We start from the raw sequence: 27181 nt of genomic DNA on the forward strand, positions 1-27181 counted from the left end.
AAGACCATTTAAGGAATCTGAAGGTACACAAGTCCAAGGGAACTGATAAGATGCATCCACAGGTCCCAAAGGAAGTGTCGGACAAAGCAGCTAAAACACTATCCCTCACATCTGAGAAGTCGTGGCAGTCTGCTGAAGTTCCCACAGACTGGAAAGGAGGAAACATCACTCCAATTTTTAAAAAGGGAAAAAAGACGACCCAGGGAACTACACGCCAGTCCCACCTTGGTGCCCAGCATGGAATAGGTCCTCCTGGAAAGGCACATGGAAAATAAGGAGGTGATTGGTGACAGCCAACATGGCTTCACCACGGACAAATCATGCCTGACAAATCTGGTGGCTTTTTAAGACAGGGTTACAGCATTGGTGGGTAAGGGAAAAGCAAGTGACATCATCTACTCAGACTTGTGCAAAGCATCTGACAGTGTCTTGCCTGACATCCTTCTCTCTAAATTGAAGAGATGTGGATTTTCTGGATGGACCACCCCATGGATAAGGAATTGGCTGGATGGTTGTGCTCAAAGAGTTGCAGCCGACAGCTCGATGTCCGAGTGGAGACCAGTGATGATGAGTGGCGCTCCTCAGGGGACGGCATTGGGACCCGCACTGTTTAACATCTTTGCTGACAACACGGACAGTGCGACTGAGCGCACCCTCAGCAACTTTGCCAGCGACACCAAGCTGTGTGGTGCAGCCAACACGCTGGAAGGAAGGGATGCCATCCAGAGCGACCTTGACAGGCCTGAGGGGTGGGCCAGTGTGAACCTCATGAAGTTCAACAAGGCCAGGTGCGAGGTCCTGCACATGGGTCAGGGCGATCCCAATCACCAGTACAGGCTGAGTGGGGAATGGACTGACGGCAGCCCTGAGGAGAAAGGCTTGGGAGTGTTGGTGGACAAGAAGGTCAACATGAGCCATCAATGTGCACTCACAGCCCAGAAAGCCAACCGCACCCTGGGCTGCGTCAAAAGCAGCGTGGCCAGCAGGTCGAGCGAGGGGATACTCCCCCACTGCTCCGCTCTCATGAGACCCACCTGGAGCGCTGTGTTCAGCTCTGGGGCCCCCAACAGAAGACAGACATGGACCTGTTGGAGTGGCTCCAGAGCAGGGCCATGAAGATGCTCAGAGGGCTGGAGCACCTCTCCTGTGAAGACAGGCTGAGAGAGTTGGGGTGGTTCAGCCTGGAGAAGAGAAGGCTCCAGGGACACCTTAGAGCAGCCTTCCAGCACCTAAAGGAGCCTACAGGAAAGCTGGAGAGGGACTTTTTACAAGAGCATGTAGTGACAGGACAAGGGGGAATGGCTTTAAACTGAAAGAGGGCAGATTTAGGTTAGACATTAGGAAGAAATTCTTCCCTGTGAGGGCGGTGAGGCCCTGGCACAGGTTGCCCAGAGCAGCTGTGGCTGCCCCATCCCTGGCAGTGCTCAAGGCCAGGCTGGATGGGGCTGTGAGCAGCCTGGTCTGGTGGGAGGTGTCCCTGCCCATGGCAGGGGGGTGGGACTAGGTGATCTTTAAGTTCCCTTCCAACCCAGACCATTCTATGAGGATTCTATGATTTTCCTCTGTGGAATGAAGGAAAAACAGCCAGGCAAAAACAACATCTATCACTCCATCTCAAAGTAAACCAGCTCTGTCTGGGCAAAAATTAACTTCTATACACAAAATTGATCTGACACAGTTACAACCTCACATTACTTTCTTACACAACTTGGTCTCTTTTGCTGTGATGACAGCAAGAAAATTCTAGACATTATTAACAAAATGCCACAACCTCAAAGTAACATCACAAGTTGCTTGCTTAAAACAAAAATGAGGTTGCAAATATTGAGCTACATTACCCCAAGCTTCCATTTTTTAAATAAAAATAGTTCCCACTAATTGGGTAGAAAAATTGTAGAAACATAAAGCAAATCAGAATCTTGCATGTTCACAAGTTACCTTGTGATTTTATATCAAACAACTGCATACTTGAGCTGTTTTCACCGTCTAATGCACAGCTCGGTGTGAGAGACAGCAAGAAATTTCCCTTCTCTTCCAGCCCCGAAATTACTTGTAATAACAAAAATTGAAATAAGCATCTAAGAAGATGTAAAGGATTGACGTATTTGCAAATTTATATCACCATAACCACTGTAGAAATAAAAGACACTCCTGTAGTATTGCAAAGCACGTTGCAATGATGAAGTCAGCTCAGGTACAGCACTGCTACCCCCTGTAACGCAGCAGCAGGGCCGGGAGCACCTCCGTACGTGTCTGTAGATAAACCAATCCCCAGTTCCCAAGCAGAAGTCAGCTACCTACGCTATCTCATGCCGAATACAGAACAGTCAGTATAAAAACACATCACAGGTTTATCCCATGAACTTTGCAAACATAAATCCTGACCCTGAGAACATTTACATGCAGGCTTAACATTAAGCCTGAGAACAGACCCACTAAATCCAAAAGAAATACTTGGGTGTTTAAAATCAAGCATATGTAAGCACGGACACCTACAGAATTGGGTTCAAAAAAACCCAGAGAAGCACACACCACTTTATTATTATTTTTTATTGCTCCATAGACATCATGACCCAGCAATTAATGCTGGTATTTTAAAGATTTTTCATCTTCGAAAGGCACTACACTTTCTAAACAAACTCCACTGACCTAATAAAGCAATTAAGCAGCATGCAATTCAATAGTGTCACATTAAAATTGCTTCTGCAAACCAAATTAACAAAGAGTTTTCAAATATCAGAGATGAGCCACTGCTGTATCAAACAGGCAACCAGTTTGGTGCCTTCTAAACCAGGGGCATTTTAATACTGAATGAATGCTGTTTTCTTCTTAGTTACAGCTCTTAATATCTAATAGCTCTTAAAACAAGCAGCATCTTGCTGATCTGAAACAGTAATTTATATTAATCCACTGTCTAGTACACATCATATCTTTACACATTTCACTTTGATACTGCCATCATTTCTTCACAGTTGCTTTCAACTATATCAAGACATTTCTTAAGAGTACAGAAAAACAGGATAAAAAAAAAAAAAGAGGGGGATATTTTGAAGTATTTTCAAGTAGACAGTTTTAACTAGTAGCTAACAAACTTCTGCTGGTTTTTAGTGATACAGGCCCATAAATACATACCAAGATTGAGACTGACAGGCTGTTCAGCACAGGTAAAGCCTTAGGAAAAAACAAAGGTTCACCGAGGTCATTAGCACTTGCATGAGAGCTGACACCAAAAAATGCCAAAGCTTGCAATGTCAAAGCCAACATTTTTGCAATTATGCATGACAGGTTTTAGTAAGCTTATTTTTTAACCTGTCATGAAGAACAGTACTTTTCCACCCAATTGCCTGCTTACATTCCTCTTGCATACTTTTATCCCTAAATTGTAGCTTAATTTTAACTTTTTTTTTTTAAATAAAAGATTAGAGTCCTGTATTAGGAAATCACGCTGTGTTTACAAATCTCAGACCGAGTCCAAGGCCCTGGCTTCTCTCTTGCTGAAGTCACCAGGCAGAGGAAAGGGCCAGTACGGTTAGAAATTCAATACTGAACTCTCATGGCAAAATTATGCCTTTCCCCCTTCCCAATATGCCCAGATTTTAGAATTGTAATAACACAAGCATTTTAAAACATAACATTACATACTACTATTTTTTTTATTATTAAAAAAAATCTACTGGGGCACAATGGTGTTCTTTGCAGCCTGCTGATTTTGGAGTTAATCATTTTATGTTGCATTGCGTTCAGGAAAGAGGATTCCTCCCTCAGTGAGCTGATCATTTAGAAAAAAAAAGTAAATTATAAAGGACCCTATTAAGTCTTATGGTTCTAGCAAGTACGCCAATACACCTTGTTTCCATTTTGAGGAAATTTGTTTTAATAAAGTCCAGGCAGCATATGGTACTAACATGCTTATTTTCCAAGTAGTAGAGAGTACTAACCGAAACCATCTGATGTTTCTTCCTAAGCCTCCTTGATCTGCTGCTGGACTGCAGCTTAGAATGAAACACTGTGAAGCCGAAAGGAATTGGGTAGGGGAATAAAAAAAACAAAAAACCAACAGTAATTCAAAGCGTTTATTTAATGAGAGCCTAGCTCAGAACAGTTTCTCTATTGAACAAAGGCTCAAAAGCATTTATTTGAAATTTATTTCCAGAGACTATCAAACATACCCCAAAGCTAATCCCTAACAGACATTTCTTACTTTGCACACAGAGACAAAAATAAACCCACAATATCATGTAATTAAAAAAGGAATTAAATGAAGCTCAGAAGTACTTAATAGTGGATTTCTACAGAAGTAAACAATCAGCACTATGCATTAGGAACACTGCAAGAAAAGTCACAAGGGACTGTCAGATTTTTCACCACCACAGCCCCAGCAATTCTTTTCTCAATTAGTTGACCGAGCACAAATATTCTGTCATGAGCAATGATAATTTTAAAAGCATGCCTTGTTAAAAGTTTAAAAGACACGAGGTATTAAGTTTTTAAACCACGTTTTCCGCCGCAAGAGCTAACAAATGGGGGGGGGGGGGGGGGGGGGGCACGACACGGAAAGTCTGGGTCTGAGCACCGAGAACTAGAGCTAACGTGTTGAAATAGCTGCCGGGTACCCAGGCTTCAGGGACATTTTACGCACCGCCACGAGTTCCTCTGGCGCAGCTGTAAAACACACAACCTGAAACCAGCCCTGCAGCAGGGGTTCGCTCGCAGCTGTTCCCCGCCTCCCCCGCACGCAGTAATCCGACCCCTCGGCGGGCAGCAGCACCGGTGGGTTCGGGGACCCCAGAACCAGGCGCCTGGGGGGCAGCGCCCCAGCCCACCGCCCAGCTTCGCAGAGCCGCGCTGCGGGGCCCGGCGCAGCCCCCGCCCAGCCCCGGCGGGCACAGCCCCGGCGCCCGGCGGCAGCCGCCCTCCGGCGGAGGCCGGGGGGAAGCCCCGCTCCTCCCGGGCGGGGGCAGGGCCGGGGGCCGCGCTCGCAGGCGCGCACACCTCAGCCCCGGGCGTCACTTCGCGGGCACCGGCCCCTCTCCCGTACTTGTTGCCCACGCAGGACGGCCCAACCCGGTGCCCGCGGCAGGCCCGGCCCCGCCGCCCCGGCGGGCAGCCCCCCGGTGCCGCCGCGGCCGAGAGGAGGAGTGGGGGCGCGGCCGCCGCCCTGCCCAGCGGCCCTCCCGCCGGCGGAGGGGAGGCTGAGCCGCCCGGCGCCGCGGCGGGGCAGGGAAGTTACTCACCGCCGCCGGCTCCGCGCCGCACTCTCCTCAACCGCCGCCGCGCCCCTCGGCCGGCCCGGCTGCGCCCGCCCGCCCGCTCCGCCCGGCGGGAGGCAAACTCCGGGCGGCACTCGGCGGAGCGCGTCTCCGCCGGGCCGGTGCTCCCGCCTCCGCCCCCGGCAGCGGCGCGGCCCAAGTGACAGTCGCGCTCCGCCACTCCGGCGGCAGCGCGGGGCCGGGCGGCGGGGCGCGCCGCAGCCTATGGGAGCGGGGCCGGGGCGGGCCGCGGCGGAGCCCCGGGCCGGGGTGTCCCCGCCACTCGCCTGATCGCAGCTCGCCGCCGGCAGCGGGGGCGGCGCGGGGGGGTGCGGGCGGGGCCGAGACGGAGGAGGGGCCGGCCGGCGAGCGGAGCCCGGCCCGGCCCAGCCCTGCCCGGAGACCTGTCCCCGCCCGCCCGATCCCTGCGGCCCCGCTGAGGCGCAAACCCCGGAGGGCTCCGCCGCTGGCGGGAGGCGGAAGCGCCGCTCTCGCCTCTCCGGTGCCACCACCGAGCCCGCTCCCGCCCGCCGCCGCTCAGCCGCGGGCGAGCGAGCGAGCGGGCGGCGGCCGCCCTGCGCCTCCTTCCCCCGGCGCAGAGCCTGCAGCGCTCCTGCCGCCGGGGCGGAGGTTTGCGGTGGGTCCCGCCGGCATGCAGCAGGGTGGGCGGGGGCCCACCGGGCCGGCTGTCGCCCCCGTTCTGCCCTCGGGGGGGGGGGGGGTCCGGCCGCGGCCGCCGCTGCCCGCCGGTGCCCCGGGGGGTGTGGCGGCAGCCCGCTTCGCACCGCCCCGGCTCCTCCCCGCCGGGGTCCTCGCCGTCCGTTGCGCCTGCCCCACTGCTCCGCCCCGCCTCGCCGCCGGGCCGCCAGCGGGGTATGGTGACGGCCTTCGCCTGAGGAGCCGGGCCCTAGCGGGAGGAGAGCGGGCGCCGGTCGCTCGTCTTCGTCGCGCCGCCATGGAGGAGGACCGGGAGCTGGAGAGGTGACGGGCGAGCGGTGGCGGGGGGTGTGTGGCTGAGTGACCCCGAGAGCTCACGGCCTCGGCGGGGCCTCTCCGCCGAACGGGGCCCCGGCATCGCCTCCTGCCCCGCGAGGCCCGGGCAGCGTCGGCCTGGGGCCGCCAGGAACGGGCCCCCTGGCTCTGCAGGGCCCTGCGCGGCGCCGGGGCCCAGCGCTAGCGCGGCCGTGCGCTCCGGAGCTGGCTGCGGCTGCGGGGCGTCCGCTCCCGGCGCCGGGCCTCAGCCCTCGGGCTCGCCGGGGCAGGAGGCGGCGGGGTCCTGGGTGGAGCGGAGGCCCCTGGGCCGGGCCCGGCCTCCGCCGCAGCAGCGCCGGGCGCGGTGAGCGTGCGGCCCCAGCGGTGTGCAGCCTGCAGCTGGCGTGCACGGTCGCTTCGGGACAGAACTTTGAAGCCCTTGCGGAGGCAGTTGCAACAGAAAATCTTCCCCCCGTGATGGGAATACTCCATTGTTACAAATAATAATAAAAAAAAAAAATCAACTACTCTTGTGGTGCATGTTGGTACCATTTAGAAACAAGGCTCAGAAGTCGTAGGCGGTTCATCTTTCATCGGTTACCATTTGGTGATTAGATGTACTTGGTAAAATTTTGTAAAAAATCAATTCCTACAAATTCCAGTTTTCAATGTTGGAGATGTGCCAGTTGTCTAATTGTTAAAAATGCCCTGTTCCTTGTATGGAATAATACAAAATGCTTGGCAGCTATTTTGTAAAAAAAGAAAACTGCTTTCTACATGGTATTTCATTGGTATGAGAGGATTCATCTCACTGTACGTACTGAGTGTTCCCAAGCAAACACTGAGGATTAAAATGCAGATGTCTATAATTGGATACTCAATCACAGTAGACCTCTCTTACTTTTGCATTAAGAATAGACTTGCGTGTTTATATTGCGTTTTTTCCTGGTAATAATCCTACTTGTAGTTACTGGGATTTTTAGTTTTTAAATTTTTTGAGCATATTTCTGAGTAACTGCACTTTTCTTAGGGCTGTTTAAAAACCTGTTGCAATGAAGTGATGGCCAGGAGCTTTCTGAACTGTTGTTCTCCTCATGGTTCTCTCCCTTAACTTTTAAGAAACCATTTGTGAGAGTGCTTGTAGAAAATAACTTGTTTCTGCTTGTATCCGGCAAGTGTTTTAAATGGGCTAAGAGCGTTAGCACTGGGGTGGTAGAAGGGCTAGAGAGCATAATGCTTTCTAAGAGGCCTTTAATTCTTGGTAAGCTACTTCTGCGCTCGGATCATCAGTTTAATAATTAAAGCTTCTTTCTGTATATGCATGAATGTTATTTTTGCTGGTGCCATTCCAAACTTAAACCTTTTTTGTTTGTAGCAAGTCAAAGCCATGTTACTGTTCTGCCATGCTGTCTTCTGGCTGCTCTTGCTGTGCTGGGGACTTGGGGTCCTCTGTGTGGTTCAGGGCATGGCCACTCACTCTTTGGCTATAGCTGCCTGCTCCACCGTCACCTTCTGATGTTCTCCTTAACAAGAACCAGATTCAAAGTTTTATCCTGCCTCATGGCTTCAATCTGAGTTAGGATTTGCTATTCCTTTTGTGTGGCAGCATGGTAGATAATGAGGATGAAGCTTAATTATTTATCGAGTGGTACACGGTAGTGTTTAGCTGTCCGATGTCTTCAGTCCATGCTACTGTTCATCTCATCTCCACACGTGTTTAATTGGCTCTGAACACATTTTAAGTACCATATAGTATACTTAATGATCATTGCTTTCTGCCCTGGATCCACCTATTATTAGTTACTTTTTCATACCTTTAGCTGTAATAACAGCTGGGTTCGCTAGAAGCACCCTGAATTCAGTTCATGCTGCATGCATTTAGATGTCATACTTGTGTGTTTCTTACTCTAAATACACTTCCCCATACAGTCTTCAAGAATATAATACAGACCTGTATTCTTTGTTTTACAGACATTACTTCTTAGTTTTGTATTCAATGACCTGTTGATCATACTTTTCTGTGAATAGTACAGCAGTGGTAGTGAAGGTTTCTAATTTTTAGGCTGTATAATATGGCTTTAGCATACAAAAAACAGCATTTATGTTTTGTAGCTACAATAACAGCTTGAGATTTTTGTATGCGTGTTTTTTATTTAACTTACCACGGAGGAAAAAGGAGTGTAAGGAGGGGTCTCTTAATCTGGCTTGTTCTATTTCATCCTTACTGCCACATTTTCCTGCTATTATTTTTCCTTGTTCTATTTCATCCTTACTGCCACATTTTCCTGCTATTATTTTTCAGTTTTACTGTGTCTGATTCTTGCTTGACATTGTATTTGTTTTCCTCACTTTTAATAGGAAGTGAATGCTTCCTAGAAAGCTGAATACCAACTCACAAGTTACCATGCTGTTTAGTAATCTGGATTTTAAAACTCTAAAAACTGTAAATACCACAGGTATGTAAAATAGTAGTATTTGCTACATTCTACTGAACTCTTTCCTCTTCTCCATCTCACCCAGTAACCTTTGCTGGAAATAAGAACTGACGTTTTTTCCTGTGAACTTGCTGGTACATCAGTGAAGACTCAGAGTCTTGAGATACAGTGTGATTCTAAGAAAATTCTAGGCTAAATTCTGTTAATATATATAATTAATGGTATTGCGAAGATGTGACCCAAGAATGAGAGGGAACAAAAATAATGTTACAGGTCATCTGCTAGGAACTGTTTAGTCTATTTCCCCACAAGCATGTGTATGTGCTTTTCCTAGTTTATTTCAACTAAATATCCACTGGGATATTACAGAGGTCACCATTTTCATCTACAGAGGTCACCATTTTCATCCCTATCTAAAAAAAAAATCTTTCTTCCCCCTCTCCTTCCTAAATCGTCATCATGGTTCTCTGTGTTTGAAGCACAGAAAAGATGTCATTTCTCTGCGAATATAAAGGATGTGGCTTTGTTATACTGTGTATTATATGTCAAAATCCTTCCATAATTTGTCTTTCAACAGCTATAAATATTTCATAATATATGACCTTGGATACCATACCTTATTAGAAGTGCCTACCAAGCTTGTTTGGAGCATCATTTACTTGGGATTAAGTGTTTCCTGAGGAGATGCTGCTCTGAATCACAAGGAATGCTGTAATTCTGTAATAAGAGGCCTGTAGTTGAGTTGAGAATCAATACTCTAATTTTGTTGCACAGGCATCCACATGACACTTTTTAACAAGTGAGCTTTGGGCCATGGAGAAATTAATTAATATTCTTACTGTTGTTTTTAATAGTTATAATTGAAGTGCCAGGATTCAGTATGCCATTCTTTCCCATATTCATGGAGGGGAAAAAAAAAAAAAAAGTGGTCTGCAAACTAAAATTGGTATTTGAAATGGAGTGGTATGTTCACTACTCAGGCTGGTGAGAATATCAGCACAGAAATGTGCTGCAAATAGCACTCATGGGACTGACAAATAGAATATTTAAATAACTACGAAACCTGATCAACAAAGAATGAGAGCGTTCACATACCCAGTGTGGAGCATCTTTGCCTTTGAACAAATGTTAAGAAATTTGTGGCATGTTTGTGCCTTTTTTTTTTTTCTTTGCTCTTAAATATTGTGGCTTAGGCTTTGTTCTCAATGTTCCTTTTCATCAGTTTTCTTAGCAAGTGTGAGCAGATCAGACAAACCAGCTTGCAGGAGCCAATTGTAAATAACAGTGGCCTTCATTATTATTCCTTTATTGTAGAAGGCAGTATCTTCAGTCCTTTACTTGACTGAAGGTCTTGATATTAATTATTCAGATGTAATCAGAATACCAACATCCATTCTATTTCCAGTCCCATGCGTAGTTAAAAATAAGTTGTATAGTCTGCATAAAACTACTTCAAGAAAATTGATTTAAAAACTTGCTAATTTTTTTCCTGGGCTTGCAGCTTGCTGTCAGGAACTAGAGTCCCTCAGGAGGTAGGTTTAAGCGTGATTTTGGGGATCACAGTAGCCAAGCAGCCTGACCTTTGAGCTTGAATGGTAGTGGTATAGACTGCAAGGAGTTACTGATGCTATGAAGGTCTTTCACAAAGATGTTTGGTAAAGGAACCCCTTTGCTGACTCTGGGAGGTGTTGAATATGAACGCTGACCTCCTACTCCAGGTCTGTACACTTCAGTAGCTGATTGCATGCTATGAAGCAATGAAGTAGATATATTTTCATTGGAGCTCCCACCAGGATCTTTAATGAGATGATGGGGTGGGTGTAGATGGCAGACTTTATTAGGTTATGTGCCGAAAGCTCCCAGGCATGCCCGCAGTGGATTAAAGAGAGACCAAGGTGGATGGGGGAGCACAAGTAGTGCCTAGCCCTGGCTTTTTCCAGGCCAGTCCCAGGAGACACCAACCCATCAGAGGTCCATCTCTGCAAACCCAGAGGTGCAGGTGGCAACCCACAGCAAGGACTCAGAGGAATGAACATGTTCTCTGGGCCCCTCCTAGGGGTGGTCCCAGGAGACAGGCTCAGCCTGCAGGTGTGACACCCATCAGGATGAGTCAATGCTGAGGAGTGCCTTTGAGACTTATTGTAGGTGTTGCTGCCTACTCATGTGGGATGCAGGAGAAAAGCATTGTGAGATTGCATAAGGCTTACTATGGGATGTGTAAGGGAGGAACAAAAGGTAGGGAAAGGAATAGATTCAGGTGACTTGGGGAGAAGCAAGAGTGGGGAAAATGGAAGAATAAGGGGATAAAAAGGTCTGGTCGTGTGTGAGAAGGCTGCTGGTTAGTACACTTGTCTGACCATGCCCTGCACCTGTTCAGTGCAGTCTGTCCTGTCTTCCTGTTAAATTCCTTTCTAACTCTTTCTTGGGTGAGGGACTCGGTGTGAGGGGAGAGGGTGTACATCAGTGCTAGTGACTAGAGTCAAACCATGGGGTCGAGGGACCATGTGTCCATGGTGCCAGCAACTGGAACAAGTGTAGGTCTGGATCCCAGCCAGAGCTGGGACCCTGGGCTGGAGGGCTGGGTGCCAGCAGCCAGGGACACTTCATGGAGTGAGTAAAAACCAAGTGTCAGACACTGGAGTGGGAGTGGGGACCTATTTATTTGTGCTGCGGTAGTGGAGCAAGTGTGGGCATGTTGGGGAATGTGTGGCTGCTAGTGAATATCCAGCTGAATCAGCTGGTGAGTGGGTGAATGAGGTGGGAGCTGGGAGGTGAGCCTGTATCTCTGAGAGTGAGCCCACGAGAGGAGCTAGCCTTTGGAGGCACTGAGGAGTCCTGGCTGGAGAGACTGCAGGGTCAGGGGTCTCCAAGGGCGAGACATGTGTGACCATGTGCGCCTGTGGGTTTCTACAGGCAAGACTACAGTGGGGTTGGGTGCTGGGGGACCTGGGAGTCCCAGCCAGCTCTGTGTGACGATCTGTACCAGCAATGGAATTGGGCTGGAATCTCAGAGGCTTCTGCACCTGGCCAGAGAGAAGAGTGGGATGAAGCTGTTGGTGTGAGTGCTCTGTGTGTCAGTGATCAGTGTGGCCAGTGGTGGGGGTGTGTGTGTGTGTCTGCTGGGAGTAGATTTTCAGCCTTGCTACTGGTTGGACCTGTGCATGGGGCTGTGGCTGCCTGGCTTCTCGGCTGTCAGATCCAGCATGATATGTTTTCTCCTAACAGAGTGGTCTATAATTACAAACATTGGGTGGTCTCTGTAATGACGTGGTGCTTTGGTTGTCTGTAACTGTATCAGACATACCTCTTTATTACCAATTAGTCATTTTTCAGTCTGTCTGTTTGACCTTTTGGAAAAAATGATGAAGCTCTTGCCCTGAGTGAGGAATAGAAAATATTTCTGAGTTTGCCTGACTTGGAAGCCTTTAACGTTCTCCCTCTTTGGGCCCATGCATTTGTGATGCAAGTTGTTAGGATTTATGCAACGGGAGCTTTGCCTGTAACCTTGGAATATAAAGTCTAACCCCCAGAAATGTAAATAGGTCTTGGACCATACTCTTGAAGATAAAAGTATCACTGCTTATACCTTCATGTTACTGTAATTCTGCAGCTAAGCTTGATTGTTCAAAAAAGACTGGCACAGCAAGTTCTAAGTGGTGTTTCCTGTAAAAGGTGCCAGAACGATGACAGTCATCTTAAATGTGCCCATCCCTAATTCTCCCTCCTGTCAGTCCCCTGATGTTTGGGTGGTTCTCATGTGAAAGTTGCATACCGTGTTCCCTTTGCTCGTGCTGCTGTTCTTGGAGCTGAAGCTGGCAGCCACAGGGCTGTTTGTATTGTAACCAAGACATAAAAATGAAGAGAATGAGCAATGCGGAGTCCCAAGAGGCCTCTAAAAGCAAAAGTAAAAACCTTGTTTGCATAGCTTTTAAGCCTTTGGCTTACTTGTGTAGAGGATATAAGTTCAGTGAGTGGAAACGCATTATTTCAAAGGGGATCTGAGCATTTTTTTTAATTTGCCTGTGTGAATCGAAAGAGTTTTGCTAAGGTGCAGTTATTAAGAGTGATGTTGAAAGACCAGTATTAGGAAGTGGTGTTTGGTAAGAAAGGAAGGTGTGAACTTATAAGGCTACTAAGATGGGCACCATGTTAGTCTGATCTTTGATACAACTAAAGCAAAAAAAAAAAAAAAAAAAAAAAGTCTTAACTACCTCAGGGTTTATAGTTCGTACCTAAGTTAATAGAATTTGTGTCACCATATTTATTCTGATGTTTCCCCTAAAACTGAGTTGTAGCTGTTTAAAATACGTGTGTGTGCTTTATTAGTGCATTGTAGCTCAGACACTTTTGTTTATGATTTTAATTATAAAATAATGGCAGATTTTTATAATATAATAATAATGACAGGCTTTTAGTCTGCCTCCTGGTCGGGTTTCTCAAAACAGAATCACTGAGTTTGGTAACTGTGGTAAGTAAAATCAGACTACTCTTCTTTATTCTTTCTTCCCTCTCATCTGACACTGCTGTTTGAAGGCTCAGGACAGGCTTTTATAAAGGCCACATGTTTCTGCTGTCCTCACTATAAACTAGCTCAGGCTGCTCAGATAGCAAATTCTGGGTCTGGAGAAAAAAATATCTTCTTAATTAAAATAATAAAAAAACCCTCTAATGTCTGGAGACCTGTGTATGGAACATCTCCCATTCCATTTCCATGAATGTCTGTGGTATGACTGGATATGCAACATATCCTCACAGTCAGATGTGTGCTTAAAAAAGGATTTGAATTACCCTAAGCCCAGCTGCTACTGAGATCATACCTATAACCTTATATGAGAGAGAGATTTTGTGAGGAACTGTAAACCAATATTGCCATTAATAAACTACTGCACAGAGAAGCAGTGCTACAATTTTTTGATGCGTTTCTCGATTGTTGTTTCTGTGGAAGTCTTGGACGCTTTCCTTTGCAAAGCCCTTCGAATGCAAACTCTCAAATGAAAAAGTTATGACCTGTGGGTATTTGCATGTTTGTCTGGCACAGATCTCAGCTTTTGCTGCGTGGAATGGTTTCCCCTTGGAACAAAGGAATATATATATAAAAGTTGATCAAGGATTATTTGTAAGTTTGAGAACTCGTGACTAATTCTGGAGGCTCATTTAGCAATCTTTAGCTAATTGCTGGAAATTACTATAAAGTGGGGAAGTAGTTCCATGGGAGCTGATTAGTAAGTATAAAATATGAAAACTATATATAAGCAGAACTGCAGAGTAACTGTAGAAAGAGTAGCTGCACCTTGGTGTACATTACACTCGCATTCATTTAGCACCAATTCATTTTCTATTGCCAGGGTAAGCCAAAGCATTCCCAAAAGCAATACAGACAGAACAAAAAACGTCTGTGTTTATAAAATGTGACCAGCCTATACTAATGAATGAACGAGTCCACAATCACAAACGTGAAGGGGAGCCAGTAAAGGCATATGTTAAGACCATAACAAACTGAAAGTTAGATCTGGACTGACAGATGTAGGTTGCTGTGTGACTGCATAACATTTTCTCATTAGCCACTGAAGGAAATTCTGAGCTGCTTATTTTTGTTCCCTGTTATGCACATGCAGTGTATGTGTTTAAACCTAAGGCTTCTGGTGTTTTCTATGTAGACTTTTAATAACCTAAATGGTAATAAACCACTCTGTTAGGTGTTTAGAGCCCAGCATTAACTTGTTAGATCTTCAGATGGACCCGCCATGTAAACCACTTTTCTTCTCAGACCTGCTTCTCTATTAGGTGATGACTCAGGACTTCTCTAGACTCAAATTTGACTTAACAAAACTAATACTCGGGCATTTTTTAATCTGTGGCAAAGCAGCAAAATCCTGCTGTGCTGATAATACCATAACAATGTGTTGGGACATGGCTTCCTTGAAGTTTGAGTTGAAGTCTGTTGACAGTTACCTTTTTTGCACAGTCTAACACACACTTGTACTGTCAAGGTGATGATCGTGTTTCTGATGTAGTCCAAACAACCAGCAGCCATTCTGGCACATTGTAGCTGGGAGAGCTAAACAATAAATACCCTTTGTATTACCTCTTACCTTCAGTCTTACCCGTGTCAGTGTTGTTAACACTTAGCTTCGTTTACTGGATATTATGGTCAGGTGTAGCTTTACTTTTCTGTCTTGCAGTTATTCATGGTTGACTTCTGTAGTTGCTTACAGTTAACTAACCAAATTGTTAGTTTATGCGTTCAATTTATATAATAAATGGCTTACATTATCCTTTCATTTGTTTTCACATTAATTTCGACCAGGAACTGTAGAGAAATTACTTAAGTGTTATTTGAGATGAAAATTAAATTGTAAAGAGAACTGAAAGACCGACATTGCAGGAGTTACCTATAATTAGCATAATTAACACTCTCCAGTGGTGTCTTATGTGGGCACAGTTATTTAATTGCTTTAGTGTTAGTCTGGCCAGTTTGTTCTAGAAGATGCTGATAATGTAGAAGTTGGTCATTTTGGATGGCAGCAGATCATAGTCACAAAGATGAGCTCTTCCACCGTTCACACAAAGCTAGTACAGTTTGACAACTGGTAGTTGCAGTGATTTTACTGTCATCTGACTGCTTGCTATTTTACTGGTGGCAGTTAACTGTGCTCAAAATAGGTCTGCTGTGGTTGAGAGACTTTAGGAAGAACCTAAGTGAAGTGACAGCAGGGAAGAGCATTCCTAAGGTGAAATAACAGGGGCTGTGCTTTTTCAGTGTAGTACACCAGTTTCACACACTTTATTTCTAGTGTTCAATTAGTGTTGCAATTTTTGTATTTGTAGTTGTACAAATATTGCATTTGTAACAGCTTTGATTGTTTTTAATATGTCAAAATGTTTCTTTAAAGCTTGGTGCATAGGGATCTGAACTATCTTATTAAGAAAGTCAAGGTGATTTTGGTAGCCTCTTTATTGCTTAATTCATTACAGTGAGGAAGCTTTCCGCTTAATACACATAAGTGCATAAGGTGACCAGTTCTTGTGTTCTGCAAGCAGTAACTTTTTACTTTTCCTCATATTTAGGAAGGCTGTGGAAGAGTTACTTAAAGAGGCAAAACGTGGGAGAACCAGAGCTGAAACAATGGGAGCCATGGGTTGGTAAGTTGTGCCAAGAGGAAATGAATGCTATGACTGATGCCTACATAAATTTTACATTTAATGTGTGACGGAAGTCTCTACCTTTTAATTTGCTTCATGTTTAAATAATTTGTCTTCATCTAGGTATGAATTTGTCTGGGAAAAAAATTGAGTCCAGATAAGAAAGAAGTTCAAGTAAATTCTGCCTGCATGAAATTTCTTGACTGAATGCATTTGAAATCAAAGCAATTGGAACACTGGGAGTAGCTTCTGTAGTAGTATTGCCTTATAATAGATGGAATTGCTAAGTTTGAATTGGAACCTCATGAGTCTTTAAAATACAGGGTAGCTTCAGTGTGCATGTAGTTACATACAGGCCATGTGTTACTGGGTTAGAATCTGTTTAAGTAAAAAGAATTCATAGCCTGAAAAAGCAACCTAAACCCTTAAAACAATAAAAATAATCAATGATCTAGTAGAGAATCCATGTGTAAACTGCAGCCAAAAATGAACTCGGAGTATAATCCCATTTTGGAAGGAGGTATTTTTAAATACTAAAAAACCTGTTAAAACCCAGGGGCTAATTTGTATAGCAAGTGGGAAAAGAATCACTGTATTTAAATCTTAAGTGAAATACAATATTAATTCTTCAAAGCAGTATTTCAGTTTTTACAGCTGGATTATCATGGAATGTAATGCATGTAATTGTAATTAAAGAAGTAATAACGTGCTGAGAAGAGTCATTCATCTAAAACAGCATATATGACTTTGATAAGAAGCTATTGGATCTAGGGATATTCACCCTAATAGCGCACCAGTTGACTGCATTAAACTCATTTGTAGATAAGGTTTGGCTTCCTCCACCAACAGTAGTGAAAGATAAGCCTGCACTGTTAATGAAGTCCTCAGCTGATTTTTGGGCTGTGTTTTTGTATCTCTGAAGAGATTAACTGTTTTCAGCAAGATGGTGTTTTAATTATTTATGGTTTTGAAACAAATTTTGGGTTTTTTGAATATTTTACCCAGTATTTCTGCTAGGGATGCACTTTATACCCTTTATGTTAAAATAGTTAAATTGGTTTAATCCCCTAGAGTGGTTATAACTATACTAATAGAGCATGCTTTTGCCTTGTCAGTGTCCCAAATGGCCAGGTAAACCAGTGCAGATAATTAGTACCGTGAAGTGTTGCATGCATCCAGTTACTGTGAATTTGCAAGTTAATTCCAGGTATGGAGACTAAATATTTCAGTTGGGAGATAACCGAGGGTCCCTGTGCAACTTTGCTGCTGCTTGTGCAGTCTGGAATACCTGCCAGGAATGTGTATGCTTTTCTACTCCTGGCCCTGGCTACTTATTCCTTTCTGTAAAAGAGTAGTGGTCCTGCTCGGCTGGCTGTGATGATGGCTCAGGGTAACATGCAGTTTGCTAAAGCATGCCCAAGACCTGCCAAAGCAAGGGATACCCAAGGGTGACCTGTTCTTCAGAACAGCTACAGATTCCATTAAAGTGAAATAGTGTCTGGCTAGGCAGACACTTTAACCTCTGTGTTAAAGGTGTAGGAGGAGAGGATTGTCAAGAAGGCTTCAGGAAGAGGAAGACTTGTTGACATAGGGATTGGCATGGCGATATCCTGAATTGAGACTGTTGAAGTAAGGATGCTTTCAGCTGCAGAGGAACATGAGAATAGCAATACTGGGTCAGACAGAGGATCCGTCTCTGCAGTGCCCTGTCTCCATCAGCGGCCGGTACCCAGTGCTTAGGAAATGGAGCAAGAAAAGTACAAGAAAGTAGCAGTACTTCCTCAAGGTACTATCCCAGCTTCGGGCAGTCTGCAGCTCAGGATATCCTGCACTCAGAAGATTTTATTTTTTTTTTATATGATGCTTCTCCAGGGATTTTTCCCTCTCTGAATTTATCCTTAGAGAGACTGGTAGTAATCCCATTTGTCACAAATCTGCTGCCTTAGAGTTTGGCATAGGCTAGTGTATAGCTGATGTAAGTGGCTGTAAGGAAGGTGTAAAGCCCCCCATAGGCAGACTCCCAGTAAGGCCTCGGTGTTTAGTTCTGCAAGTGCAAGAAACAGAGCACCAGCTGGAAGCTGCCACTGCTCTTTTCCTTTTAATATTTTTCATGCCCCATTGTGCTGTTCTGGTCCTTTTGAACTGGCCCAGCAACTAGGTATTGCATATATGCATGGGAGATGAGATAACCAGTAAGATATTTGGAAGGAAACTTAACTGTGCTCAGCTGAGTATCACACTTCAGCAAAATGCCACCAGATGTAACTGATGTTTCAGTAAATCCTGAAGGGCTTTAGAGATTAGATCCAGGACTGACATGTAACCTTGCAACTCTAAACTACTTGAGAGGAAGGTTACTGCTGCTCTGAGCTCTGTGGACAGCAATTGAAATGAGCAGAAGAGTTAGTTCGTGAAAATGTATGTTAATAGACCAAATCCAGGAGAGCATAACTGGTAGAAGCAAAGAGACAAGGTCATCACCAACTTGTCTAAAAGCACAGTCTTAACAGGTAAAACGCAAAACCTTCCTTCCTTGCCAAACTCAAAATGCTTACAGGTTTGTTTCATGAGGACTCAGCCCTTTGTCAGAGGAGTCCTGGAGAAGAGATGCACAAACCCTGGAGACATCTAGTGTAAGGCCATCAATCCTGCATGGGCACTGCATAGTTGAAGCAACTCGGCCTATGAAGAAAAGATTTGTTCTGCCATCTGTCTTTGGGTAAGGAGAAGCAGAGGCTGCTGCTGCTTGTACTTCTCTGATTACAGTTTATGTTGCTCTCCAGCAGCTGTTAAATTCTGGGAAATACATTTCTGGAGTCAGTGGCATTTGACAGGAATTGGTTAAAGGGAGGTGTGTGGGGGAGGTGGCATTCCCAGAGGGGGGGAACTATTGTGCATACCTTTACAAAGGAGTAGTGTCTCCTGGTGGGTGTTGATGGCAGCAAAGCTTTAGCCAGCAAGCCTCTGAACACTTGTTTTCGACTGCTTTCAGGTTCAAGCCACTGCTGTGTTGCTCTCCGGAGTGATTAGTTCTCCATAGCTCAAGTACACTGTTTGAAGAAGTTCCCCAAGCACCCCTGCCTAAATTTTTGCTGTCTCCTTGTATGAGATGGATAATCAGCTGCTGTTTGAGCCTAAATTGCAAGCATCCAAGCTAGCATCGATGACAGCTACAGAAAAAATGTAGAAAGCAGTCATCCTTTAGCCTACCGTCTGATACAAAGACTTAGCCTTGAAATACGGGACAGTGTCACTAGTAGGTATTTCTTCCGGTTTTGGAATGTTTTGCCAGTGTTACATTGTCTTACAAGCTTGCTGTGGATGGCATGGGTGGGTGCTGCAACCTGTAGGGGTTAGATGCTAGTAGGAGAAAGGCCTGTCCCAGACAGGGAGGCTGGTGGTGGTATCAGGCAAGAGTTTATGCAGGAAGAGAAATTACCTGAGACTCTAGACATGGAGCAACTGTCAGTGTTGCCAGTGGGGCTGCATGAGCCATTAGTTGGTTAAGAGTCAGCTTGCTGGCCTCCACACTCAGGACTGCGCAGATTGACACTATCTAGGTCCAGGGCAAATTAATCCAAGAAATACTGGATATTCGTATTTGTAGATCTCTCATTATTGGCTTGAGTATTGACTTGTGCCTTGGATGTCCTCAAGATTCTTGTTCTCAGCACTGCAGTATTTCTAGTTCCTGCAGTGCTCCTTTTGTATGTACTCTATAGTGATTCTTGTTGGGAGTCTCCAACATCATTATGATACCACATGATGTAGATCCTGCTGACCATGTATCTGGTTTAAGCATTAGTAGAGCTAATCAGAAGTAAGAAAATGTGTGAGGGAAGGGGAAGAGAGGATCTTCTTCTGAAGGTGTCTTAATCCTGGAAATGTTGAGCAAAAGAGCAGAATCTCTGGCTGAATCACAGTCATGCTGCTGTGATGCTCAAACTTTTGAGATAGGATATCAGAACAGCTGTCTAGAAGTTAATATTTGAAGGGCCAGCTGGATTCAGGATGGTAAGTTGTGGACAAATAGTGTACAAACACTTGAAATGGTTAGATAAATTTATCCTAGATTCATCAGAGAGTATTGGATACAGATGGATTAATGTTGTAGAATATTTGGGGTTTTCCATCGTGTGTTTAGATAAAATCAACCTATAAGCTCGGCTTTCCTGAAGTGGTTTTTTTGGTCCTATGTACATAATTCATAAGCTTCCTTATAGCACTGGAGTTATGTCCTGTTTTAAGGGGTTGTTGTGCTTTAATTGAGAAAGGCAGTTACAATGCCATACAAGCTACTGTGTGGAAAAGTTCTAGAGACTGACTTTGTTTTCACTGGCATATAGGTCTGATCTTCAAAGACGATGGTAGCAAGTGCGCTAAGGCTGAACTGATTGTAATCTTCCCTGCTTACTTGAAAAGCTTACCTAAAATATGATATGGAAACTGGGATTTTTTGGGATAGTTTTTTCAGCACTGCCTCATAAGAGTAGATGAAATTGCAAAAAGAAGATACATTTTGAAAGCATGAAATTATTTTTAATCCTATTTCTTGTAAAGCAATCCTAAAATTGCTTTCATTCCTATAGATAGCTTTCTGTTCAATACCAAATCTGTTGAGAGTATTGCAGAATATAAAATAATGAAGATGAAACTGAAGCGTTTGAGGGCACTGAACTGCGAAATGCTGTATTGCATCTTGTCTCTGAATGAATGGGTGTTGCATGACTGTGCAGAAACACTGCAGTGTGATTCCCCTACACCTCTTCCATTTGAATGGGAAGAGGAGGAGAAACAGGGTACAAAGAGAGATTGCAAAGTAAATACGTTAAAATCTTGTAATAGGAGCACAGGTTCCCATCCGGCATCCCGGCATCCTGCCAGCTGTATCTAGCTGCCAAGACCATAGTCCTCCCAGGTGTCCCCTTTTGTGAGTTCCCTTGTGAAAGGATAACGGCTTAGATTAGTTGGTTTGGCAAAACAACCTCTAGCTGCCTTTTTCCTCCCCCCCTCCCCCTTCAGTCACTCTTCTGTTAAATACTGTATTTTCCATGGCATTTTGGAAGTGGTAGGAATGTACTTGTAAGTTCATCCGTAATGAATTTTATTTCCTGGAAAGATGTGATTTACTCTGTATACTGAGGCTTACTGTGCCAAGCTTGTTTGGTATGTCCAGTTACTCAGCAGAGGAGAAAAGACTGTGGTGCATGGCACTGTATTCTTGTGTCTTAAATGGTGTCAGCATGTTTAGCTGTTAAGAACTTGTATGGTACACTTCTGTGCTGAACCGCACTGCTACACATGATGACAGGTATTGACTGGAAATTCTGTTATTGCACAGATACTGGCTTAAAATGTCAAAAGTAGAGTTAAGATACTACCTGTGTTCACAATAATGGATTTCATCTTTTTTTACTTGCTCAACATGTGCTGTTGACTCTTCGTCATTGCATAGTGGAGAGATTTTGGGGGGTGGGGGACTTATCTGTGGTGGGAGACAAGGTTCTGTGGGTAAGAATAGCTTGGTTTAGCTTACTGGAGCACGCAAAGCAAAAAGCAAACTCTTACATTGAATGAATACATTGCTGCAGAAGTGGAGTCCATTTTGTAGACAAGACTGCTCTAGAATTGCAGGTTGCTTGCTTGCTTTGGTCATGACAGCAGCCGTGCTTCAGGCATGCTTCAGTTTGGAACTGTAATGTTCTTTTAACATTTTTGTCTGTTTGTTTTTAAAGAAGAACATTTAAAATCTGTTCTGTGGCACTGTTTACTAGTCAGCGGTATTGCATTCCACCTTGCCTAGGCTGAGCTTGCCTCCCAGCCCTTCCGAACTTAAATTGAGGGCAAAGCAGTCATTGAACTGAGCGTTGCAGGATCAGATGTACAGCGAGCCCAAGAGTTGTCTTTGGGGAGGTCGATTTTCTCACCACTAGAAATGCTTTCAAAGGTATCAGTGGATTAATACAGATCACTTGTAATCTTCACAGTTCCACATATACCATGGATATATTTAAACATTATGGGCTTGTGTGTATGCGTGTGTAACGTAGCACGTGCCATACATCTAATTTTCTTTAAGACTTAAAGGTAGAATTTGTTTTGTTGAAGTCTGAGGTCAATGAAACTAAGGAGTACTGTTTCTCTTCAGTGATGTAACTTACTGCTGCTCTGTGAGAGGCCAGTGGCTCGTTTTTATCAGTGTATAATGGTGAACTAAAGGTGTCTCTTAGCTGACTCTGAAGCCCTGCATTTCTCATAAGTTTTCATTCTTAGTATAGCTCAGGCAGCACTTATAGTGCCAAAAAGAAATAAAAACTTCATCAGGGTAAATTTATTTAGGGCAAATTGTCTCGTTCTTGTGTCGTATATATTAGTGCTTAATCCAATGCATTACCTCGTAAGAAAAAGCAAGAGGAAAGAGACAAATGAGAAATAGTTTTTGCCTGGATTGCGGCCTAGAGAAAGCTGCCCTCCTTGGTATGAAATGTTGAGGTTTCACAGTTTCATGCTGGCATAAGATAAACAGAGGACTTGAATGTTGGCTGTTCTGTACTATGTCTTGACTGTAACCTGTGCTATGGCATGTTCAGCACCATGTTCATAAGTGATGTAGCTTGAAGTAGAAACCCTATTCTAGTGACATATGTTAGTTTTGTATTTTTACTTGGTAATACAAGTAATGGATAAATACTGTCTCCCTAATAACTCTAAAACTAGCTATGGTGTAGAAATGTGTCAAGAAATACCTAGCAGAAATAAAACAGTGTGGCTGTTTAATGTATATGTCAAAAATTGCTATCATAAGTTCTTTGAGGATTTAGGTTAAGAACAATTTCCAGTGATGTTTAGCAGGCAGACCTAAAGTAAAACACAGAATCAGAGTATCACAGAATGGTCAAGCTTGGAAGGGACCTCTGGAGATCATCTAGTCCAACCCCCTGCTAAAGCAGGTTCTCCTAAAGCAGGTTGCACAGAGTCACATCTAGGTGAGTTTTAATGTCTCCAGAGAAGGAGAGTCCACAGCCTCTCTGGGCAGCCTCTTCCAGTGCTCTGTCACCCTTAAAGCAAAGTTCTTCCTCATATACAGGTAGAACTTCCCGTGTTCCAGTTTGTGCCCGTTGCCCCTTGCCCTGTCACTGGGCACCACTGAAAAGAGCCTGGCCCCATCCTCCTGACACTCGCCCTCAAGATATTGGCAGACATTGATAAGGTCCCCTCTCAGTCTTCACTTCTCCAGGGTAAACAGGCTGCCCAGCTCTCTCAGCCTGTCCTCATCAGAGAGATGCTCCAGTCCCTTCATCATCTTTGCAACTTTTTGTAAGACAATGGTAAATGCCATGTCCAGTTAAAAGTCCTGAAGTATGATAAATAATCAGACATAGGGTCTTCATTGCAATTTCCTTCTTGTTCTGATACATCTGATTATTCAGAGGTGTCAAAGGTTTTTAAATGCTCAGGGTATAGTTTCTACACTTACACAAAATATTCAAGTAAAATAGATACCTTAACGTTGTGTTGTTAGGATTCATTGACTCCATAGTTGATTCAGTTAAGTGGCACTGTGATCTCTTTAACAGCTCTGCTTTTTTTCAGAGTAATTCCATAACTTCTCCATTATCATGCAAACTGAAAAATGTTGTGAAGGCAAACACCAGGATGGCTCTCACTATAAACAAAGTCTTCAGAGTGATTTCTGCAGAAATATACTTAAATTTGTTTTTTCTCCTTCCATTCTTTGAGATGATAAATAGGGAATAAGTAGACTATAGCTGATATCAATGAGATCAATGAAATGTACAGTACTTGTTTACTAAAACTAGCTCATAAGTTATGTGCAGAAATGTTAAGCTGCAAGAGGAGAAAGTCGGAAACAATGCAAAAGAGTTGAATAAGTATGCTTTCTGTTCAAAAAAAAGAAATAAAATGTTTTGTTTGGTGGTTGCCAGATACAAGTTAAAATTGGTATGCTCGTGTATGTGTTTTATCACTACAGCTGTTTGGGTTCTTCATGCAAATCTATTTTCTACTTTCTGACTATCTCAGTTTGTTGGGTAATGCTGACTTTAGTAGATTATTATCTTATAAAACATTCTGATTTGACCTAGAATATGTTACTAAATATTTGATTCCTGAATACTGAAGTTAAGAACTGCCAGCCTTAAAATACAGTCATCCTCTGCTTCTGCCTGCACGCACTACCTTGTGAAAATCATGTGGATTTTCACTGTGTTGAAGTAGAATAATTTTCATCCTATCAAGAGTAATATAAAAGGAGAATAGAGACAACCTTGAGCATATCTTTCTGTACTGAGAGTTTACACTAGGTGGCATGCAAGGAAAGCCAAAAGCACAAACCTGTCTTAAAATTATTGAAGTTAAAACAGCAGACTTGTTTCAGGATGTTTTTATCTTGTCTTTTGATCACTTTTAAATGTCTTTACAGGTTGAAATGTCCTCTTGCTGGTACAAATAAAAGATTTCTTCTTAATACCATCAAAAACACGTTACCGTCTCAAAAAGAACAAGACCAAGAATGTGAGGAAAAGGAGGACAATAAGGAGCCTGAGCCAAACAAAAGCAGGAAAGAAGAAAAACCAAAGAAACACAGAATTCACCCATATACACCCAGCTTTCAGTCCAGACGTAGAGTCAGCTACTCTCCTCCAAGGCACCGAAACAGGAACCAGCACACAAAGGATAAGCATGAAAAGTGATCAAGCAAACGATGGGGAGAGGAGAGTGCCGAATACATGGTGTTACAAGCTGGGAATGTCATTACGAATCGGACTGCAGGGATTGTCTCGCTTTTTCAGGAAAAGGTGCTGTTCAAAACTGAATTTTGAACAGTTGCGTGTGTGAAAAGTAACCTTGAGGTAGCTTTAGAAAACTGTTCTTTGGGATCTTTAAGAGAAAAGCAAAGTGCAGCATAAGTCTTTCAGCTGTTTTAGAACAGACGTTCCTTTCCCTTTGCTTCATTCCTCTCTCCCCTTTTGACTAAGCTTAGGGTCTTAGTGATGGAGTGTGATACACGTGTCACTGTCCGATACAACTCATTTAGTCATGTCACTCCTTTGGAAATAAACTTAAATTAAGCAGAAATCTATTTATTGTGTAAAGTTGGAAGAACTTCTTTGCTGCTAACTGATAAAGAAGTTTTGCGTGTTTGAGTTAGTTTAGTTACAGAATCTAGAAGAAGGGAAAGCTGGTCAGTGCCTGACCAAGCACATGCATTTCGTATAGGGTATAAGAATTTGCTTTCTTTAGTATAAAAAGAACAAATTTAAAATGGGCAGTGCTGGTTTTGCTTTCCAGGAGGGACTACCAGGAAAGACTGATTTTGCTTGTTATTGTATATTCACAAACCTGTCATAGATAATAATAAACGTTACCCCTAAAAAGCCATAACTGCAATAATTGTCTCTGTTTAGACTTCCCTCTGGAAGGAAGTAGTTTGAACAGTCTGTTGTCATGGTGCTTTCAAAACAAACCTTGAAGACAAAATTACCTGTCCACTGCTAGAAAGTTACCAAGTAAGTGTGTAATACTAGAAATACAGAGGTGATGCTTCAGTACAGTAAATACAGCCAAATGCTCACTCTCCAAGCCTGTGTGACAGTTCTGTAGTGGTACAGTTCTTAAACATGTGACTTGGGGCACACGAGATGCACGTAGTCATGTTCAACATCTCACTTGTGTTTGCGTTACGGTAACAAACTTCTGTGTGAAATATTTTGTACGTCGGTATTCTCAAAAACTAGTTGTTTTGAACATAGGTTTCCGTTTTTAAGTGTGTTGACAATAAATCAAAAATGCTCATTCGAAGCGCTTTGTGGAATTAATGCTTTTAATGGGTTTTTTAACTGAAACGGGCGGGCCTCTAAGGGAAAGGAGCATCAGGGCCCCGTGGTCCTTCGGTGTTGTGTCAGGGCAAGAGTGCCACCTATAGGCTAATCTATACCTTGTCTTGCTGTACTTACCTGTCTGTCTTGGAAAGAGCGTGTTAGCTAGGGGATGGGGAGACCAAAGTGGAGATCTGCTGTGGCTGAATTGTGATGCGTGAGCTGGGAATTACTCTTCTGAGTAATGGGTAGTTAAACTGGTGTTGAGTCCAGCGGTGGCTGCCAGGGTCAGTGTATCAAACAAAGTAGGATACTTCCACGTTACCACTGAGGAGCTGTGGCCAGTTTCTCTATTTCCTATCAGGAACCGTAACACTAGAACTCCCAGCCTTTCAGAAAATTTCCAACAATTTAAGTGGCATCAGTTGAAAAGTAGTATCTTTTGGAGAACGTAGGGCTATCTTTGGTTTAAGTAAACATATGCTATTTGCAGTCTATTTTGCTGGACATTGGTTGTGTTCTAATAATCCTTTTCAGAAGGACAGCTCTTCTAATACCAGCTGGGCTCTACTGCAGCAACAGTGCTGAAAGGATGTGGCTTTGCAGCAGAGAATTCATCTCACTGTTGGTCAGGTTTGGGACCAGAGATGTTCCACAGAACAAATCTCCATGAATTATTGCTGGTCTGGCTTGTGGTGATAATACGGTGTCCTGAGAGTTTGCCACACGCAGGCCTTCAAACACCCCTTTAGGATGAGTGCTGTTGTTGGTTCTACGTTAATTTAAGCCAGGCTTTCAGGTGGGGAAAGTGATTAGAGTGTGCTTTCAAAATTGACTTGGATTGTTGATGGGGAGTGCTTCTGTACTAGAATTGCTCAGCTAGAGGATCTGATATGGCCTAAACCAGATAGCTGAAGAAAGCCTGTCTTCATCAGTGGTGATAGGTTCAGGTCTAATTCCACTTTTTACTTACTAAAGCACATACGGGAATTACTAATCTTTCATTGGTTCATTCCATGTTTTAGTGCTGTCTTTCATAAGTGTACATAATAAAAATCGCTGCTGCTTGTTAACTGTTCTTAAGGCAAATTTTCACCTGCTGATCACTTTTTTAGTAAGTAATGATTAAATAAATAATGGGGTGCATAAGGCCAGGTTTGTATTGTGTCTGCAGTTGCTTGTATTGTGCAGCACCAGCATCATGTCTGTAAGGTGTCCCTGAACCTTAAAGCTTGAACATGACTGTTCAAAATGTGGTATTAACTGCTGTAACTCCAAACACTTGCTACTCGTGAAAGTGCCTAGTCCTTAAAATAAATAAATACATAACGAAATAAGTAGTGTGTCCTTGGTCTCAGCTTCCTGTAGTCGTGCATTGCAGCCTAGTTGCTCAAAGGAGAGGGGAGTGCACCTTATGTTTAATGTTGCTACAGTGAGAACTTTGAAGGTGTTCATTGTGTATCTGAGCTACTAATGTTGTCTTTGTTTAGATTCAGTGCATGTTGTGCAGATAACAAAGTTTATTCAGGCTATTCTCTTGCCA

At 43.9% G+C, this 27181-nt stretch overlaps 2 protein-coding genes across 7 annotated transcripts in view; one reads left to right on the forward strand and one right to left on the reverse strand.

Moving 5' to 3' along the window:
- The window catches only part of LNX2 (ligand of numb-protein X 2), a 65306-nt gene extending 59333 nt beyond the window's left edge, over positions 1–5973 (reverse strand). For 3 of the 4 annotated variants that reach the window (XM_037375831.1, XM_037375827.1, XM_037375828.1), the window contains exon 1: positions 5235–5973. The gene's annotated coding sequence lies outside the window, so the exon portion shown is untranslated. The remainder of the gene's footprint in view (positions 1–5234) is intronic. The other variant, XM_037375832.1, reaches the window with a different exon arrangement.
- Positions 5974–6044: 71 nt separating this feature from the next.
- On the forward strand, positions 6045–26972 carry POLR1D (RNA polymerase I and III subunit D). 3 transcript variants are annotated; one of them, XM_037375836.1, is made up of 4 exons: positions 6120–6230; positions 8580–8677; positions 15725–15799; positions 24243–26972. In XM_037375836.1, exons 3-4 carry the CDS (start codon positions 15783–15785, stop codon positions 24511–24513), a joined length of 288 nt encoding a protein of 95 aa, XP_037231733.1. In that variant the 5' UTR covers positions 6120–6230; positions 8580–8677; positions 15725–15782; the 3' UTR covers positions 24514–26972. The 3 variants fall into 3 exon arrangements, with proteins under 3 accessions (XP_037231731.1, XP_037231733.1, XP_037231732.1); XM_037375834.1 differs by lacking the exon at positions 8580–8677 and having other exon boundaries at positions 6045–6230; XM_037375835.1 differs by lacking the exon at positions 8580–8677 and having other exon boundaries at positions 6134–6230; positions 15729–15799.
- The last annotated feature ends 209 nt before the right edge of the window (positions 26973–27181 follow it).

The sequence above is a fragment of the Falco rusticolus genome, chromosome 2 (assembly GCF_015220075.1).
Source record: "Falco rusticolus isolate bFalRus1 chromosome 2, bFalRus1.pri, whole genome shotgun sequence".
NCBI classification, from domain to species: domain Eukaryota; kingdom Metazoa; phylum Chordata; class Aves; order Falconiformes; family Falconidae; genus Falco; species Falco rusticolus.

What these genes read in the sequence shown, in the direction of transcription:
- POLR1D (XM_037375834.1), top strand. Translation starts at nt 6,205, where the DNA reads ATGGAGGAGGACCGGGAGCTGGAGAG. An exon ending in GAGGACCGGGAGCTGGAGAG is followed by an intron (nt 6,231 to 15,724) that starts GTGACGGGCGAG and finishes CCTCATATTTAG; the next exon opens with GAAGGCTGTGGAAGAGTTAC. An exon ending in ACAATGGGAGCCATGGGTTG is followed by an intron (nt 15,800 to 24,242) that starts GTAAGTTGTGCC and finishes ATGTCTTTACAG; the next exon opens with GTTGAAATGTCCTCTTGCTG.